At 43.2% G+C, this 16,551-nt stretch overlaps 1 protein-coding gene across 2 annotated transcripts in view; it reads right to left on the bottom strand.

Annotated features, from left to right (window-relative positions):
• Window positions 1-16,551, bottom strand: part of LOC147012940 (traf2 and NCK-interacting protein kinase-like) — a 262,159-nt gene that overhangs the window by 17,538 nt on the left and 228,070 nt on the right. For both annotated transcript variants that reach the window (XM_085854314.1, XM_085854315.1), the window contains exons 20-23: window positions 16,166-16,395; window positions 11,691-11,760; window positions 10,057-10,168; window positions 906-1,028 (exon numbers count right to left, since the gene is read on the bottom strand). In XM_085854314.1, coding sequence (XP_085710440.1) covers window positions 906-1,028; window positions 10,057-10,168; window positions 11,691-11,760; window positions 16,166-16,395 — 535 coding nt within the window. The remainder of the gene's footprint in view (window positions 1-905; window positions 1,029-10,056; window positions 10,169-11,690; window positions 11,761-16,165; window positions 16,396-16,551) is intronic.

Genomic DNA, 16,551 nt, shown 5'->3' with positions numbered 1-16,551 from the left:
ATAATGTGCATCACATGATGCAGCATTTCTTCCCTGCTGGGAGGGATGTCTTTCAGGAAGACAATGCTCTGGTCAACGGGGTGCATGTGTCACCGGGTGGTTTGAGGAGCACAAGGACGAAGTGATCCAGCTTTGATGGCCCTCTCAATGCTGGACCTCAAACCCACAGAACATTAGTGGAACTGTCTGGAAAGGCACCTAAGACAGCGGTTTCCGCCTCCATCAAACCAATGTGAATTGGAGGACTTCCTCGTGGAAGAATCATTCCACATTTACACAGAACAGCTCCAGACTGTTGTTGACTCCTTGCCACATCATATCCATGGCCGTCCTGAATGGACTTGGTGGCCCAACACCCTCCTAAGTGACATTCTATTGGTGTTTCCATTTTTTCGTCGACTACCTGTATTTCATGACCTTACCCAGGTTTTCAGTTCTTGTTACAATGTGGTTATTTGGGAGCTCCCTCCCGCCCCCCGAAAGCTGAATTTCACAGGAAGTACAGTTTAATTCTCCTGTCACGTTTGGAAAACGTGACACGGGTGGGGTCTCCTGTCAAAGGTTTGGAAAACCACTGGAGGAAAAAAGAGCCGGAGAGATGTTGTACTCTGTGCAGATTGCTCACTGAAAGTTCATATTATTCCTTTATAATTAAGATTATCACTATTTATGCATATGATGCAAGGTGGACAAAGGAAAGGAATGACATGGGCAGTAAGGAAAGTGATAGTGGAAATATCTCTGGTTTAGAGCATGGTGGAGTCACATAATCCCTTCGACAGAACATGGAGTGCTCATGATGACAAGTCATGAACATTTTTAAGGCTACGGTCAGTGTGGTCCAATCCCCTCCCCCCCCTCCACCTAACCCCTCCCTACCCCACCATTCCCTTTAAATTACTTACCCCAAAGCACTGCACATAATATTTCTGAGTTGAAACGCTTCTTGTACTTCCTGATCTCAGGTGCATCAGGAGAGGTGAGACCTGTTGTGGATGGGCCTCTCCTTCCCTCTTCCAACCTGTCCACTGAGGTAAGTACAAGGAAATGTGAAGAATTTGAAAATAAGTTCTTACACTCTCAGCACTGTCATTGATGTTTAACTCAGCAGAAGTCCAGAAATAAAGTTACATGAAGTACCTGTTAATGATAACAACAGTACCTTCAGAAAGTGTTCACAATACCGAGACTTTTGTCACATTTTGTTGTGTTTCAGGCTGAATTTAAAATGGATTAAATTGAATTTTTTTTTTGTCACTGATTTACACAAAATACTCCATAACGACAAAGTGAAAACATGTTTTTAGAATTTTTTTTCCAAATTTATGAAAAATGAAAAGCTGAAATGACTTGTGTAAGTCAATATTTAACAGCTTTGCAATGACATTCCAAATTGAGCTCAGGTGCATCCATCCATCCGTTGGGATGATACTCTATGCAAAACGTTGGTGCTGCCTAAGCAGTCTCCTTGGCTATTGGACACAATCACGGATGGGTCAGCACTCCGACGCAGGATACGAGCAAGCTGACACTCATTTTGCCGACCTCAGAAGGATGACAGGCAGAGTCAACCCCACCTGGTATTAATTCAACAATCCCTTTGCGGAGTCTTTCACAAAGAGTAGGGGAGCTGTCCCCGGCATCCTCGTCAAATTCCAAATTCCTACTCTAACCTACAGGGACACTGCATCAGCAGCACTGCTACACCCTCAGTCAATGATGTTACTTGCTGCATTGTGCTGCACAGGAAAAATAAGACTACCACAACCCTCTGTATAATATTTTATTGTCATAATATTTTAATTCACTCAATTGTGAAAATTTTGAAAAAATATGCGATTTTTTTTTTCTGTATACAGATCCAGTTGTTTCGAAAGTGCGTGCCGATTGTCTGACAACAAAACCGATTTTGAATATATTTTTCACATTATCAACTAACTATATGTGGGCTGCTCTAGAGTTGGAACACCAAACCATTTATATGTTCTGGTCCTTGATGGAAAAACATTCAATATACCCAAAAGCATTTCAATTATATGTTCAATTTTGTTTATATTTCTATTCAATATTTTGCAGCTTGATAAATAAAATGTTTGTCTCAAAATAAGTGCTGAATTGTCGTAGTTCAAAAGGTGTATGTTAAGGCCCGGTCACACCTTGACGTTTTAGCCAGCGATGGCAACGTATTAAATGTATGTAAAACGCTGGCTTACGTTGAACTTTTGATGTTTTTTTTTAAAGATTCGGACGTATTCATAGCGACTTGGTCTTATGTATAACGCATTGGTAACGGACACAGAACGTTTCGTTGTGTTATAGATAACTTATACCAACGAATGCTGAACCTGTTGTCGGCCTACACAACCGATGCCCAACGATAGTCTAACTTAGGCATAGCGCGTTGCACGCATCGCCGACGATGTCGTGACGTAGCCTATTAAAAGGCTGACGCACAACGATTCGAATCATAACTGCCGTAGAAATGGAAGTGTCAACATCGCGGTCACACCTTGGCGATCTTGCCAGCGTATGCCGACCTAAGAAAAATGTGTCTAAAACGTTGGGGCACGTCAAATACGGTATGAGTAAGTTTGGTATACGTGAGTACAACGCTAAAGTACGCTATCATACATCGTAGTAAGTAGAGTACGTCAAGAAATTTTAAACATGTTCAAAATTTTACGACGTACTCGGCGTATGACACACGTTCCACATGCGATGGGGATAAGTTTTACACACGATATGTGGACGCTTACACACGTCCACAAAGGCTACTTATAAGCTACTCATAAGTCGAAACACGTCGCGGTAATGTCTTTTTTACGCGAAACTTATTTCTAACTTATGTTTGACGTGCTTTGAACCAATTCTTTACGTAGTCCCAACACACATCGACGTATGTAGACGTATTCCAATGACGTCTTCCGGTCGACAAAAAAAAAATTAACGTGTTTCTAGCTTACAATTAACGTGTTAAAAAACGGTTTTGGGAATTGGTATATAAAAATGCTGCTCATAAAAGGGGAACCCAACAGTGTTTTCGAGTCCTTTTTGAGTCTATGTCCATGTCAGCAGTAACAGTATCAGTTTAGTAACAGTATTAGTATTAGTATTAGTATTAGTATTAGTAGTAGTTTGTTTATGTTGGCAGTAGTAGGTGAGTGTGAGGGGGAGGGTGTGGGTTATGATGGATCGTCCTTGCGTTTAACGATTTAACGATTTAAATGATAAACTCAACGATTTAAATGGCTGCATCTCCACTATTGAAAGTAGACGCTTGCGCTCAACAATTGGATTTTTTTTTTCACACTCAACGACTTTTAAACGGTACCACTCAACTATTTTCATTGTTTACAATGAACGATTTAAATTGCTGTCACTCGCCTTTGTTTTTTGACGCTGGGGTTTTGAAATTTGAAGCATTTCTTCTGAATGTGTTAAAACGCTCAAACTCGACTATTTTAAATAGACGCTGCCGATGGACAATTGGAATCATAGCCAAGCTAGACATCGAAGTGTGAACATCCTCATCATGCCGAAGAAAAGTTTGAAGAATGCTGCAAATAAGTGTCCTGGCCGTGGCCGTGGACGATGACGCAAGGACGATCCATTATACCGCCGTCTTTCAGCCTATGAGTAACTTAAAAGTAACGTCTGTCGACGTGTGGCAACGATCGTGTAACGTGCCAACAACACGTTAATCATAGGTTAGAAATAAGTTTCGGGTACGCTAAACATTACCTCGGCGTGTCTCAACTTATGATTAACTTACAAGTAGCATGTGTTGACGTCTGTCAACGATCGCAGACCGTGCATACAACTTGTGGCCAGCGTAGCGGAACGTGTGAGTCATACGCCGGCATACGTCGTGAAATTTCAAGCATGAAAAAATTTGAGGACAACCAAAAAGTACAACGTTTAAAGCCAGCGTACAACGACGTATGGCAGTGTTTTTCAGCGTGCTCTCAATGTTATCAAAACTTACCCATAACGTATTCAACGTGTGCCAGCGTTTTAGAAAAAAAATTTAAAAATCGGCATACGTTGGCTAAAACGTCAAGGTGTGACCGGGCCTTTAGATCCCAGGTAATGTCGGGTACCTTTGTGGGAGGAGGGAGGGAGATGGGTGGAGTGGGAGTCCAGAGGGAGGGGGAGAGGTGGGAGGAGGGAGGAGAAAGGGTGGAACGAGGGATCTGGGATTGCCTGACAATGCCGGGTATCTTTGTGGGAGGAGGAAGGGGAAGGGTGGAGGTGGGAGGAGGGATGGGAATGGGTGGAGTGGGAGTCTGGGGAGGTGGGGTGGGGTGGGAAAAGGGATGGAAAGGGTGGAGTTTGAGTCTGGCAGGATGGGGAAGGAGTCTTGAGGGAGAGGTGGGGTAATATTATGAGCGAGGGGTGGAGTAAGATTAGTCCAGCAGAAATGTGAAAAAGCATGTTGTGGCGTCATTATGAAGTATTTTGGTTGATTCATCATCTTTGAGCTATCCTGAATCATAATCAGCCGAGTGCCAGACTCGCACCCTCCAGGAATTTTTTTTCGACGCGAAAAACAAAATGGCCGCCACCGACTTTCAATAAATTGTTTTGGGCTATATCTTCACTTCTAATGCACTTACAAACACAATTTTGGTGTGTACTACTATGTTTTCATGGTCAAGGAATCCGATAATGATAAAATTGAAGTTGTATATATTGTTACGGCTGTGAAAATTCGCAAACCACCATTCAGGGCCCGTACGTGAGATAACTCTAAGTACATATGTAGTTAGCCCCAAACCCGTTGTTTAGAGGGAATTTATGTGATTCATTTGGGCTGCGACGCTTTGAGATAGCCGTTTTTCTGTTCTATCTTTATTTTGAACCAACCACGTCTCAACCGCCATCACACAACAACCACCTTAACCACCACGCCAGCCATCGTCACCAACTACAACCACACTCCAACCCTCAGACAACAACAACACCAACAGCCACGACGTTTACCTTCACAACTCAATCCCGCAAACATCGCATCACCGTCATTCCCAAACGGCACCATAACCATCAAACCACCACCGATAAACCCTCCACCACCCTCACCTCTTTCCTTCTACGGCCATTCCCGCACCACCTCTGAACACTGAGCGTCAGGCTGTCTTGGGCTCGTTCAAGATACGCACCGAGCCGCGAGTGCAAATAGCGGCCTTTCCGAGGGAGAATTCGGATCAAGAACGCTACACGCCCACTTCTGATCCATCCAATTAGCAAGCGCGGAGCGGCTTGGCCCCGCCTCCAGGCGCGTCTGTGTGAAATCCATATATGCAAATTCTAGGATCAGGGGAGGTTCACGCCCACTTTTCCTCCATCCAATTGGCGAGCGTGGCTCCGCCCCCGAGGTCATTCTGATCCGGATATTTGCATATTGTTTTCTCCTGCCGGCCTATAAAACGGCCAGCGCAAGGCCAATCGTGGCAGAGTGTGGCAGTAGCAGTGTGTGTCGGCAGGGCAGAGTGAGTCGAGTCATTGGTGTGGCAGCGAGTTGGGTTCTGCAGTCAGCTGAGGAAAGTTGCGGGAAGAGGCAAAGGAGCTCAGGTCCGAGGCGAGAAGGACGGCGGTCGGCGACGAGGTTGCGGTGTGAGATCGCTCGTCGCGGGACCCAAGCCAGCCCGCCATTCTCCTCCCCCAGGGCATCAACAATTCCCCCTTTCCCCCGCGCTGAGATAGTGCAAAAAAGGGGCCCCGTTCCCACCCCACTCCAAACGTCGTGCCAACGAAACCCACCAAGGAGCACGGAGTCGGGGCACAGCCACGTGGCAACATCTGCGGTTCGTCCGCCAACGCGTCACGAGGACGCGGGTAGGACCCCCCCCCCCGGTCTCGCGGACCTGGCCGCTCCTCCAGGTCACGCGCACATATTGGCCTCCAGGCCTGTCTGCCCCCTTGTCTATGAGGGTGGCTTCTTTCCTTTGCTTTTGAGTAAATGTGTGTTGGCGCCGTCTGTAAAGTAGAACTGTATAATGTTGCTGTGTGTATGCGTATTCGGTAGTAACTCGGCGTCATTGTTTCTTTTGTTGTAACTGCTATATGTGCATTTTGACTGTATGGCTGTCTATGTGTGCTTTCCGTGTGTCGCGTAATAAATGTGCATTGTGTGAACTGTTTTCCCGTTTCGCTTCGTCTTTTCTTTATTGACCCTCCATCCTGCTTCACGTGAAGGGTTCGTAGTGGGCTTAATACGCCCGGTAATTAATCTGAACCGTCCAGTTCGGCGATAACACCGCTCGGTTATCCCGATAGCACGGAACGGGTCGCCCAAGCGGCCCATGTCCGGAGTCGACCTGCGGCGAGGTGCGATCGCCCGGTCGACCATTCGCGCAGGTACTGAGGTAGATCGAATTTGGCGAGCGACCCTATCCTGCACGGGTGGGCAATTGGCACGATCGTGGTGAGGTTAAACCCTCACCCATGACTAACTCCCGGCGTTGGTCCGAGAGGGTCACGACAGAATTGTCCGTCCGGTGAGCGACGTGCCGCGATCCGAGTTACGTGGCCGTCCGCACGCCGGAGGGCGCGAATTCGCAACAATATATAAGACCTGTCTCATATTTTCAAGATGGCCACCATTTTAATATTAAACATGGCTATTTTGCAGTTCCACTGATCACTTCGATTAAGAAATTGAATTTGATGAACCCTCAAATATTAATACTACGTACAATAATAGTCAATGACAGCTGAAGTAACTTACTTGCAATGATCAATGAATTGATGATTATATTGGAATACGATTTTTACACAAATATATCCGGATACATGTGGATAGTTGACTATGACTTTGGGTTATGTCTTAAAGTAAGTATGTACATGTATATGATTTTGAAATTACCTTTTATTTTTAGGTAAACAAATATTAACTTTGTTAAAGATGCAATGTTCTGTATTATGTTCAATCTTCGTCATGATTAGCAGCTACCGCCCTTGTCTATTCGTTACAACAGTCTGATCCAGCATTACAACTGCAAAACATCGAACATGACATCTGTGCTGCCACACAACCACACCTCCCGGTGGAACATGGCCGGCTGGTGGAGCATCGACACTTGATCAGTTGCAGAATGGTGACTGGTGCAGCAGACACATCAGGTAGAAGTGTGGTTGGACACAACGTCGCACCGTCCTCACCTTCTTGCCATCTATACTTAATGGGATCCAAGTTCGGAGGGTCTGACTGAGTGGCCGATTTCCATCTAATGACGATGATGAGCGTGATGTACATGTTGAACAAAGGCATCATGCGATGGGGGCAACGACTTCAATTTCGGAGCAGAGGTAATCTTGGAGTTGGCCATCTTAGACTTCCACAACTGATACCGGTATGTGGACATATCACCTTCGACTTTGGAACCATAACAGGCAGCAATGAAGGTAGTTGCCTCAGATATCATCTTTTCCTCGTCTGCCTCCAGCTGACCAAGTAAGGTGGGATGATGTCCGCCCATTAGTACCTTCAGCGCTGTGGCCTTTCCAATGCCAAACAAATACGACACAGTATCGCATCCGGTCAGAGCATGTACAGCAGGCAGATATTTGGCGATGCTTTTGTGTTTCAGTGCTGTTTGGCGAATGTCTACGTTTGCCCTCCCAGCACACGGACTCTCCATGCTGACATCCACAGTTATCTTTTCCTCAAGGTAGAAATGAATCAACAGGACAAAGACATCTGTATCGTAGCAGACCACTTTGATGTGTGTCACCACTGACACCTGACACAATTATAAGTGATGGATGATGATGACATCTGCTTCTTCATGGTGTGTTTTCAGATCCTGTCTCAGTAGACTGGAATTGTTCCATACTTGTATTGGTGTAGGATCTTTTCCAGTGATCACCAGTTTGGTCTGGTTGTCCACAATGTGGGTTATCAGATAATGACAGATCAAATCGATCAGTTGTACTTTGTTGTAGGCTACATTTAGGACCACTTTTTGCGCTGGAAGTGTTGTGTGTAAGTTGAGCTGATGTTTTCGACTTGAATCATGACCTGCGCGACTGGATCTCGTCATTTGTTTCGTGCTGATTTTGATGTACCTGTCAAAAATCAGGTATACGTCACAACACTCCAGGTGGTATTTGATGGTTCCCATGAAGTTGATCACATCATCCTCAACTGTACCATTTGTGGGCCAATGTGCAGTCCATAACATGGCGCATCCATCGATGATGACAGCATCTGGAACACCTTGGATTCGACTTAATTGCTCAACTTGGAGTTTTGTCTTCAGGATTGCTTTCGACTGAGCCTGCATCGCACCGCTCTCATCAAACAAGGAGGCTGGGAAAGGGGACAGTTCGTAAGAGAGGACATCCTTGATATCAATATCCCTGTATTGTTGGAAACATATGACTCGGGTGTAGATCAATTTGGTATCATATACTGGCCTTCCATCCAGCTTGATGCTCTTTTTGGTCGAAGTCATCAGGGTCACTTTCTTGGTTTGTGTCTTGTTGAAGCTTGTTGGCCATCAGATTTAAATTCCGCCATCTGTTGTCGTTCGATCTTGAGAGAATCATCAACGTTTACCTTGTCTGTCGCATGAAACATAGTAGTAGACACCAAAATTGTGTGTGTAAGTGCATTAGAAGTGAAGATATAGCCCAAAAGAGAATTTATCGAAAGTCGGTGGCGGCCATTTTGTTTTTCGCCTCTAAAAAAAATCCCTCAAGGGTGCGAGTCTGGCACCCGGCTGATTCTGATTCAGGATAGCTCAGAGATGATGAATCAACCAAAAAAAAACTTCATAATGACGCTAAAGCACGCTTTGCCCTGAAATGGCTGTTTGGCATCCAGACGATTGCTCATGGTAAATAAATAAAGAAACGCGGAAGCGATTAATAAAATGGGGCATCTTGTGCTTGACATGCAATTATTATGTACCATTATCATTATCGGTTACATAATCATAAGAGGTAGACATTGTGGGTGAGCTCAACTTGATACGAGTCAAAAATATCTATCTCTATGTACAAGTGGAGGAAAGGTCAGAGAGGAGGAGGGGTGAGGTGAGAGTGGAATGGAGAATGGAGGGGTGAGGTAAGAGGGGAGGGTGAGAAGAGAGTGGAGGGCCAGTGAGGGTAGAGGGGATGGGGGAGTGGAGAGAGGAGGGCGAGGGAGTGGAGGGGGGTGGAGGGTAGAGAGGGAGGGGAGGAGAATGTATTCAGTCATGTGTAGTTTGAAATAATTTTCTGATTCAAACTTTATGGTTATCAAAAAAAATAAGTTAAAGAAGAAGCCTTGAACCTTTTTGCTTGTTTTTCCTGCCAATAAATAAACAGTTTACAGGAAGAGGGGCCTCCATGTAATCAGCTTCCACCCCCTCAGCAACCACATTCCCAGAACTCGTCTCCAAAGCAAAAAAAAGTCGCCGTCGCATGCTTAACGCGCTGTCACTGGAATAATAAGGGCTATTTATAGTTACTATGATTTTGCCCTTTCACATTTTGACCCAATTTTTAAATATTTAATCCATACTTATTATCATAATAAAGGTTTGTTTGAAAATTCGATGACAAAAGCTCAAATAGTAAAAAAGGTTATGGCTTAGACAGACGGACGTACAGACATACAGACACACACACACGATTACAAAACCCTGTCTCCCACTGCCCGGGGGTACGAGCTGATTGTTTTCTCTTCTTTGTATTTAATTCTGATATTTCCTTGCTCTTTGGTGCAGTGCCAGTAGGAATCACAGTTCTGTGGGGCAGGCTGTCATTTTGAGAGGATGGTACAGCTAAGTTATCTGCAAAAAGATCCGATTATATTTTTAAGAAGATCTGGCATTCAGAGTGAAACCATGGCCAAAGTCCAAAATCGATGCAAAGATCCAGAATAGGCTTCATTACCTTGCCTTCTTCTCGCCAGGTGTAGTCCATAACAGTGAAGAGGCCACATTGATCAGGATATCATAAGATTATTTTGAAAACAATTATAGTGAAAACTGTTGAAAAGACATCATTATTATTGTTATTATTATTATTATTATTATTATTATTATTATTATTATTATAGAGCTGTACCTGGAGGTAAAACAGATGTAGGTCGGGGAGGCACTGAGGAATACGGTCTGGGGTTAAAGGGCGTGAAAGAAGCTGATGGTTTCAACTTGTTGTTCCTCCTGTGTTCATACAACTGTCAAAACAACAAGGGACTCAAGGTCAGGGAACAACATGAACAGGAACAATTATACTCCAAAAAAAAACCCCAAAAAACTTTATTACCATAATATTTCTTCTTATTAAACAAGGACACAAAAGTAACTTGGTAATGTTGATTTCCCCACACTTCCCAACCCAAGCAATGTTGAAACGGGGCAAACAATTCCACCAGAAATGACCCAATATCAAATTTTGAGTTTAAAATATCTTCTGTTTTGACCCCTGTGACTCAAATTCCCCACCCTGAGGGGCATGAACTGAGTGTCAAATCCCCAAAAAGCATTACATACTTCATCCATCCCCGAATGTTGATTGCATATCAAACGTTTCATGAAAAAATGTTTTAAAATGTGCCTGGAATTGCATTTTTTGGTATTTGACCTTTTGACCATGCCCCAGATCTCCTTTGATTCTTTTATTTTTTAATTTTTTTAAAGGGCCAAATGCATGGGGTTAGCAGCACCATCTCTGTTCTGATCCTCAAGCTAAATTTGATTCCAGAAACATGCGTTTTCATCAAATATTCCATGATCTACAACTCGGCGAAAGGGGGTTGTTGACTTGTGGGACACCAAGGATAACATCAAATTGAAATAAGGTTGTTCCTCGATCATAAATTGAGGTTTGTGGATGGACGGATAGGTAGATGTGAACCAATTGCTTAACCCCACTTTTCGCTTCATGTGTGCGGGATAATGATAACAATTCAATGTTGCACAGCTCTTCATGATGGGCTGGTGCCCCAACACACATATATATATATATATATATATATATATATATATATATATATATATATATATATATATATATATGTGTGTGTCTTGGATTCTGTTGACCCTCAAGCTCTCTAAGTTATTGAAACCCCCCATGAAGAGGCTGAAGTTTAAAGTCTGTTGCCTTCACAGCACAGGCAGGTCGATGGTCTGTCTATTTTCCACCATCTATTCTATATTGCTTCCTCTGCTTTCTCAGTATTCTGACCCACCCCAGCCACTGCAGGATGAATGCGGTTTTCCAGCAACCTTCTCCAGGTTAAACTTCCAAAGTTTAGATGAACTGCATACCTTATATCTTTTATTCCTTGCTTCTTCCGTCTATGGAACCACCTTCCAGATGCTGTTTTGTCTCACCCTTCCCCCCAGTACTTCAAGTAAGCAGTGCACCGCCATCTATTGTCATCCGCAATTCTTACCCTTGATCTTTATTACCTCCATTAATCCTTCCTAACCCAACCATCTTATTTGCTAGTTTCCGTTTTTTCTCCCCTCCTCCCTCTCCTCTTTCCTGTTTGTTCATTCCCTTGATGTTTGTCCCACTGTCAGTTATTCCTTGCTCTTCCATGAGCCTCGTTCCTGTAAAGAAAAAAACAGATTGCCACGTATTTTTGAAAAGGTATTTCAGAGTAAATTACTGTCTGACATGTCATTTTTAATCATCACACATTCACACTGTACAAGTCTTTCTGTACAAGTCCATTCAAACATGGCCTGTACCTCTGTTATCGCATTGTCCTCCTGCTGAAAAATCAGACTTTCCAGGTCACCACCATTCTCTTGCATGGAACTGCAGATAAAGGAATAAATCAACACAAAATATAACCGATGAAATAAATAATTACATCACATCAATAAAGGTACGAGAAACTGAATAAATAAGCCAACAAGTTGCACAAGACTGTCTGGCTTTGAAGTGACATTTTGCAAAAGTTATATTTGAAGCCTTTTCGAAGGAGGTTGTGGAGAAGAAGAGATGTATAATAATAGTGAAGAACCCTCCCGAACTCAACATTTTTACTTTGAGGTTATTGTATTTCTTGCCGTCCCTCCTTCCTCTATTTCTGTTCATTGATTCCCATGCTGTTAAAATGTTGCCCTGTTGACCCACTCACGAGCAGTCCATAACCTCAGTCACCTTGCTCTTCACGAGCCTCCATTTGAAAAGGAAAAAAAGAATAAGAATGCATGATTTCGGAGTATTTTTTGGTTTGAGAAGTGAAGTATAAGCAGTGAAGGAGTGCAAGGAGTGGTAGTTAGCAGAAGAAGAAGCATCGTTTAAAAATTAACTCCGTGCGGGAGTGACGGTCATCTCTGCGAGAAAATATATAACCTCCTGAAGGTAGGGCAGTTTTTGCAAACTTTGAAGTCACGTGACACGAAAACAAAAGCGAATATCGAAAATCCAGCCTGACAAAATTTAGATATTGTCCCATAGATTTATGTGCCACAATCAAATTCAATATCGCTTGAGAAATGTAGGAGGAGATAGATTTTGAAAATCGTCATTTTCGCATTTTTTGCCAAATTTGAAGTCACGTGACACGAGAACGAAAGCGAATATCGAAAATCCGGCCCGACTAAATTTAGATATTGTCCCTTAGATTCATATGCCACAATCAAATTCAAGATTGCTTTAGAAATGGCAGAGCAGATAGAATTTGAAAATCGGCATTTTCGCAACTTCAAAGGCCTCGTGACCTTTACCTTGACCTTCAGTGACCTTGAAAGTCATACAATCGTGTACGTCTCATCGACCTCTATCAGGATCACTAATGACCATATCTCCCACTTCAACTTAATTGTGGACGGACGGACGGATCGTCACCTCTCCTCTCAACACCCATATTATTAGGTCATGCTCGAAGAGATGACCTAAAAAGGAGAGTATGAGATTAGGAATGACGTGAAAATATGAGCAAATAACAATCAAACGAAATGATACCAAATCATCCAACAAAACAAAACCACACAGCACAACCAAATCACCCAGCAAAACCAAACAACCCAGCACAACCAAATCACCCATCAAAACAAAACCACCCACCACAGCCAAATCACCCAGCACAACCAAATCACCCAGGAAAACCAAACCACACAGAATAACCAAAGTACGTGGAATAACCAAACCAGCCTGTACATCCCTTTGCCGAGAGATGCTTTGGCAGTCCCGCCATTGCATAACGAGTCTGGTACATTGATGAAGATGATTCGTCTCATTTCGTCAAATTATATCTGAACATCACACCGAGATATTTGAATAGTCCGCTCATCACCATTGACTGAGGTGAAATGTGCGTTTGGAAGGGCTTGTGCTTTTTGTAAGATATTTATTTGAATACTTTCAGACATCATTTCAAAGAGTCTGCTTGGCTTTGACATGTGAGCATAAGACTCATGGTACTATGCAGCTATGTTTTATCCAAACGTCCACTGATGTCTTTGCAATTCATCGAAAAGTACACCGACGTACTTGGCCTCTCTGCGATATTTGTTTAGGCTCCTCGAGAAGCCTCAGCCCTTTCTGCTTCTAAGTGAGGCCAAAAATAAAAGCACCAATTGACCTTAACCTTATAATGATTTTGAAAAACCTTCAGAATTTTCAAGAGGAGAATATCCAAGCAACAAAGCTGTGCTGAATTGTGCTGTAAGGAAATAACAGTGTCGAGGATTCTAATTTGATGTCACAAAAGGTCGTTGCCTCCAATTTCCAGTCCACGACATCAGAAGATGCATTTTGGCGAATATTACTTCTTCGAAAGAAACAAAGAAATATGTACTGTAATAACTTAAACAGATTGCTAATTTGGTCACGTGACAATGCTTACCGGTTTGAATGTCTCATTGTTTTACGAGTGCAATGGAAATTTCATTTTCCTGAACAAAATGCAAAACTCAGACTTTGACAAAACTAAGACTAAGACAAAATGCAAAACAAAACTTCTTCACATTTAAAAATCCATTTAAAAACGTAGATTAAAAAAAAAAAAAATTGTTTTTACATTTTGCGTCACTTTGTGCTGAAATAAATCTGCCTGAAAGTGAAGTGAATTGCAGTTGGAAGCAACAAAGATGTATAAATAAATAAATTAACACACGCACAAGTTATAACTTATCATAAAATGCTCATGAAAATGAACATTAAAAGGTTATAAAGGATAAATATGAATTCTTTATTTTATATTGTGGTGTACTGGGCCTGCGGGGGCAGGGCATGATGTGGAGGAGCGTGGTGGAGGAGTGGTTAGAGTGGTCACGTGCTTGCACGGGATATAGGGGTGTGCGCCGCCTGAGGCGTGGTCGTAGTTGCTGTAGCCGTTGTGGCCTGGGAGCCTGGAGGTCGTGTGGTTTGTGGAGTGCATCGAGTACGTAATAAAGGGGAGTTACGGGCAACGTACGCTCACGCTCTCGCTCGTGCAATAAAGCAGGGTTGTACTGTTCCCCCGCTCGTGTCTGCCTTGGAGCACCTCTGTCACGACACCACAATATTACTTGGCATTCCTTCATCAAAGTCATTTTGAAACGTGAGAGGACCGCGGAATAGCCTACAGGTGTGCACACTCCCCTCTAAGTTGTCCAGTCTTGGTTTGAATGTCAGTCCAGCAATAAACTGCCATCCTGGAGTTTTGTATGCAAGTCGAGGCATCAATGTGTGCGTCGTTCTTCAGATGAACATTAAACTGTCGATATTCGTTGGTGAACATTACTGATCCCACGGTGTGTTTCACGAAGAGCAGGTGAGTTATCTCCAGCACCCTGAACAAATTGCAAATTTTTGTCCAAGTCACCTTCACTCGTAGGTCAGGTCCTGCAAGCTGGTTAATGAAAGACTTCGGACAAATACTTTCCCTGGCCGACCCCACAAGATGGTGGGGATAATTAACATGCTTAAGATAAGTAGTAGATTATGAAACCATTAACAGAAATGTTTTAAACAGTTAGGGTAATGAAAAAATAGGACCACTGGACCTGTAGCTTATCTGGACCCTGGCCTAATGTTGTAACGCAAGTTTTGTAGCATTCTGACTGAGGGGTCTGGAGAAGAAGATTTTTAAAGGAATTTATAGATTTTCCCAACAATTATTGCGTCCGCCATTTTGGCACACTTTCGGTCATGCGATCGGCATGACCCCCGCAATTTAACATCAGTACCCTACCCTCATGTTGTAACCCAAATTTGGTAGCATTCTGACTGGTGGGTCTGGATAAGAATTTTTGAAGGCATTTACTAAGTCCGGCATTTTGACCTCCTTCAAGTCACATCACTGGAACGAGCTTTGCATTCCCCTGAACCAGTCAGGAGCGGAACCTTGCTGCCAAATTTCAGCCGGATCGGCCCATCGGTTTGGCCGGAGGAGACGGATGGACAGACAGACAGACAGACAGACATGGACAGACGGACGGACAGACAGACGGATGGATGGACGGACGGTGCACGATGACAATACCTTATCTGGAATTCCAATTCCAGATAAGCGAATATTCCATATATAATGGAGCAAGTGTTTGCATGTATGTATGTATGTATGTATGTATGTATGTATGTATGTATGTATGTATGTATGTATGTATACCCACTCTATACCCATTGGTTGGACAGCTGGCCTTACACCATCCACAATTGTAACATGAAAAAAAAATCATATGTCCACCATTTTGATAAGTCTAGGACATCTTCAGAAGTGTTATATTCACAATTACCATGCCGTCCATACAAGTTTTCTGTCCAGTGCAAAACAACCAAAGCGACTGTTAAAAGCATCATCATCAAATACCGAAAGGTTGAGCCAATAGGCATCATGGGCCTTGTGCAGGTGGCAGTACCTATAGACCTCAGCTGGATTCAGACCTCTGGTGCCAACCTATAAGCCAGTGTAATTGGAATTATCTGAGTTATATAACCACAATGTATTCTACATGCACACAAGCAGTTTGCATGTTTTTGCTTAATGTACATAACCAGAGTTATTTTTATTTTTGGAAGCGATGGAAGTTGCGGTCTGTTGCCTATACACTGCTCAAATAAAGGGATGTGTCAGAAGAACGTGTTGCACGTTTGAAACAACATTGCCTGGAGGGTGGGTACTCTGCAAGCAGTAATAATGTAACTACTAATTATTTTTTATTATAATAACAACATGAACAATGTAGCAAAATAAAAATCTGAAAGTTATTTCTGGAAAACATCTGCTCACGTTGTCCATGAGTTTGCTGTTACAGTGATAGATTCGTGGGTACTTTCATTTCCTGTTGGCTCATCGTCCCTTTCTTCTTCTGAGGGTTCAGATGCCTCCTCGCTGGATACGGACTCCCCACCCGATGAGGATCCAGCAATCGCTGCTTTGCGTGGTAGTGGTGGAGGTGTAGCCACCAGAGGACGTTCGCACGATGAGCTTTCCCACGGTAAAGGAGCCATGTGACTTTCCTGAAAAGAAGATTCGTTCAAGGTCCATGCATGAAATGCTTTACATATTTACTATCAGGACCATGTCGGTTATTATCGTTGCAACTGTATTTCAAAAATAATTTGTAGAAGTCACAGGACACTTCAATAGTCTTGGAATGGGACATTTCTCTGGAT

This window comes from Eptatretus burgeri, chromosome 14 (assembly GCF_056783735.1).
Source record: "Eptatretus burgeri isolate ZD-2024b chromosome 14, Ebu_testis_v1, whole genome shotgun sequence".
In the NCBI taxonomy this organism is placed as follows: domain Eukaryota; kingdom Metazoa; phylum Chordata; class Myxini; order Myxiniformes; family Myxinidae; genus Eptatretus; species Eptatretus burgeri.
The sequence above is the reverse complement of the archived record's forward strand: the minus strand, read 5'-3'. Positions and strand labels throughout refer to the sequence as shown.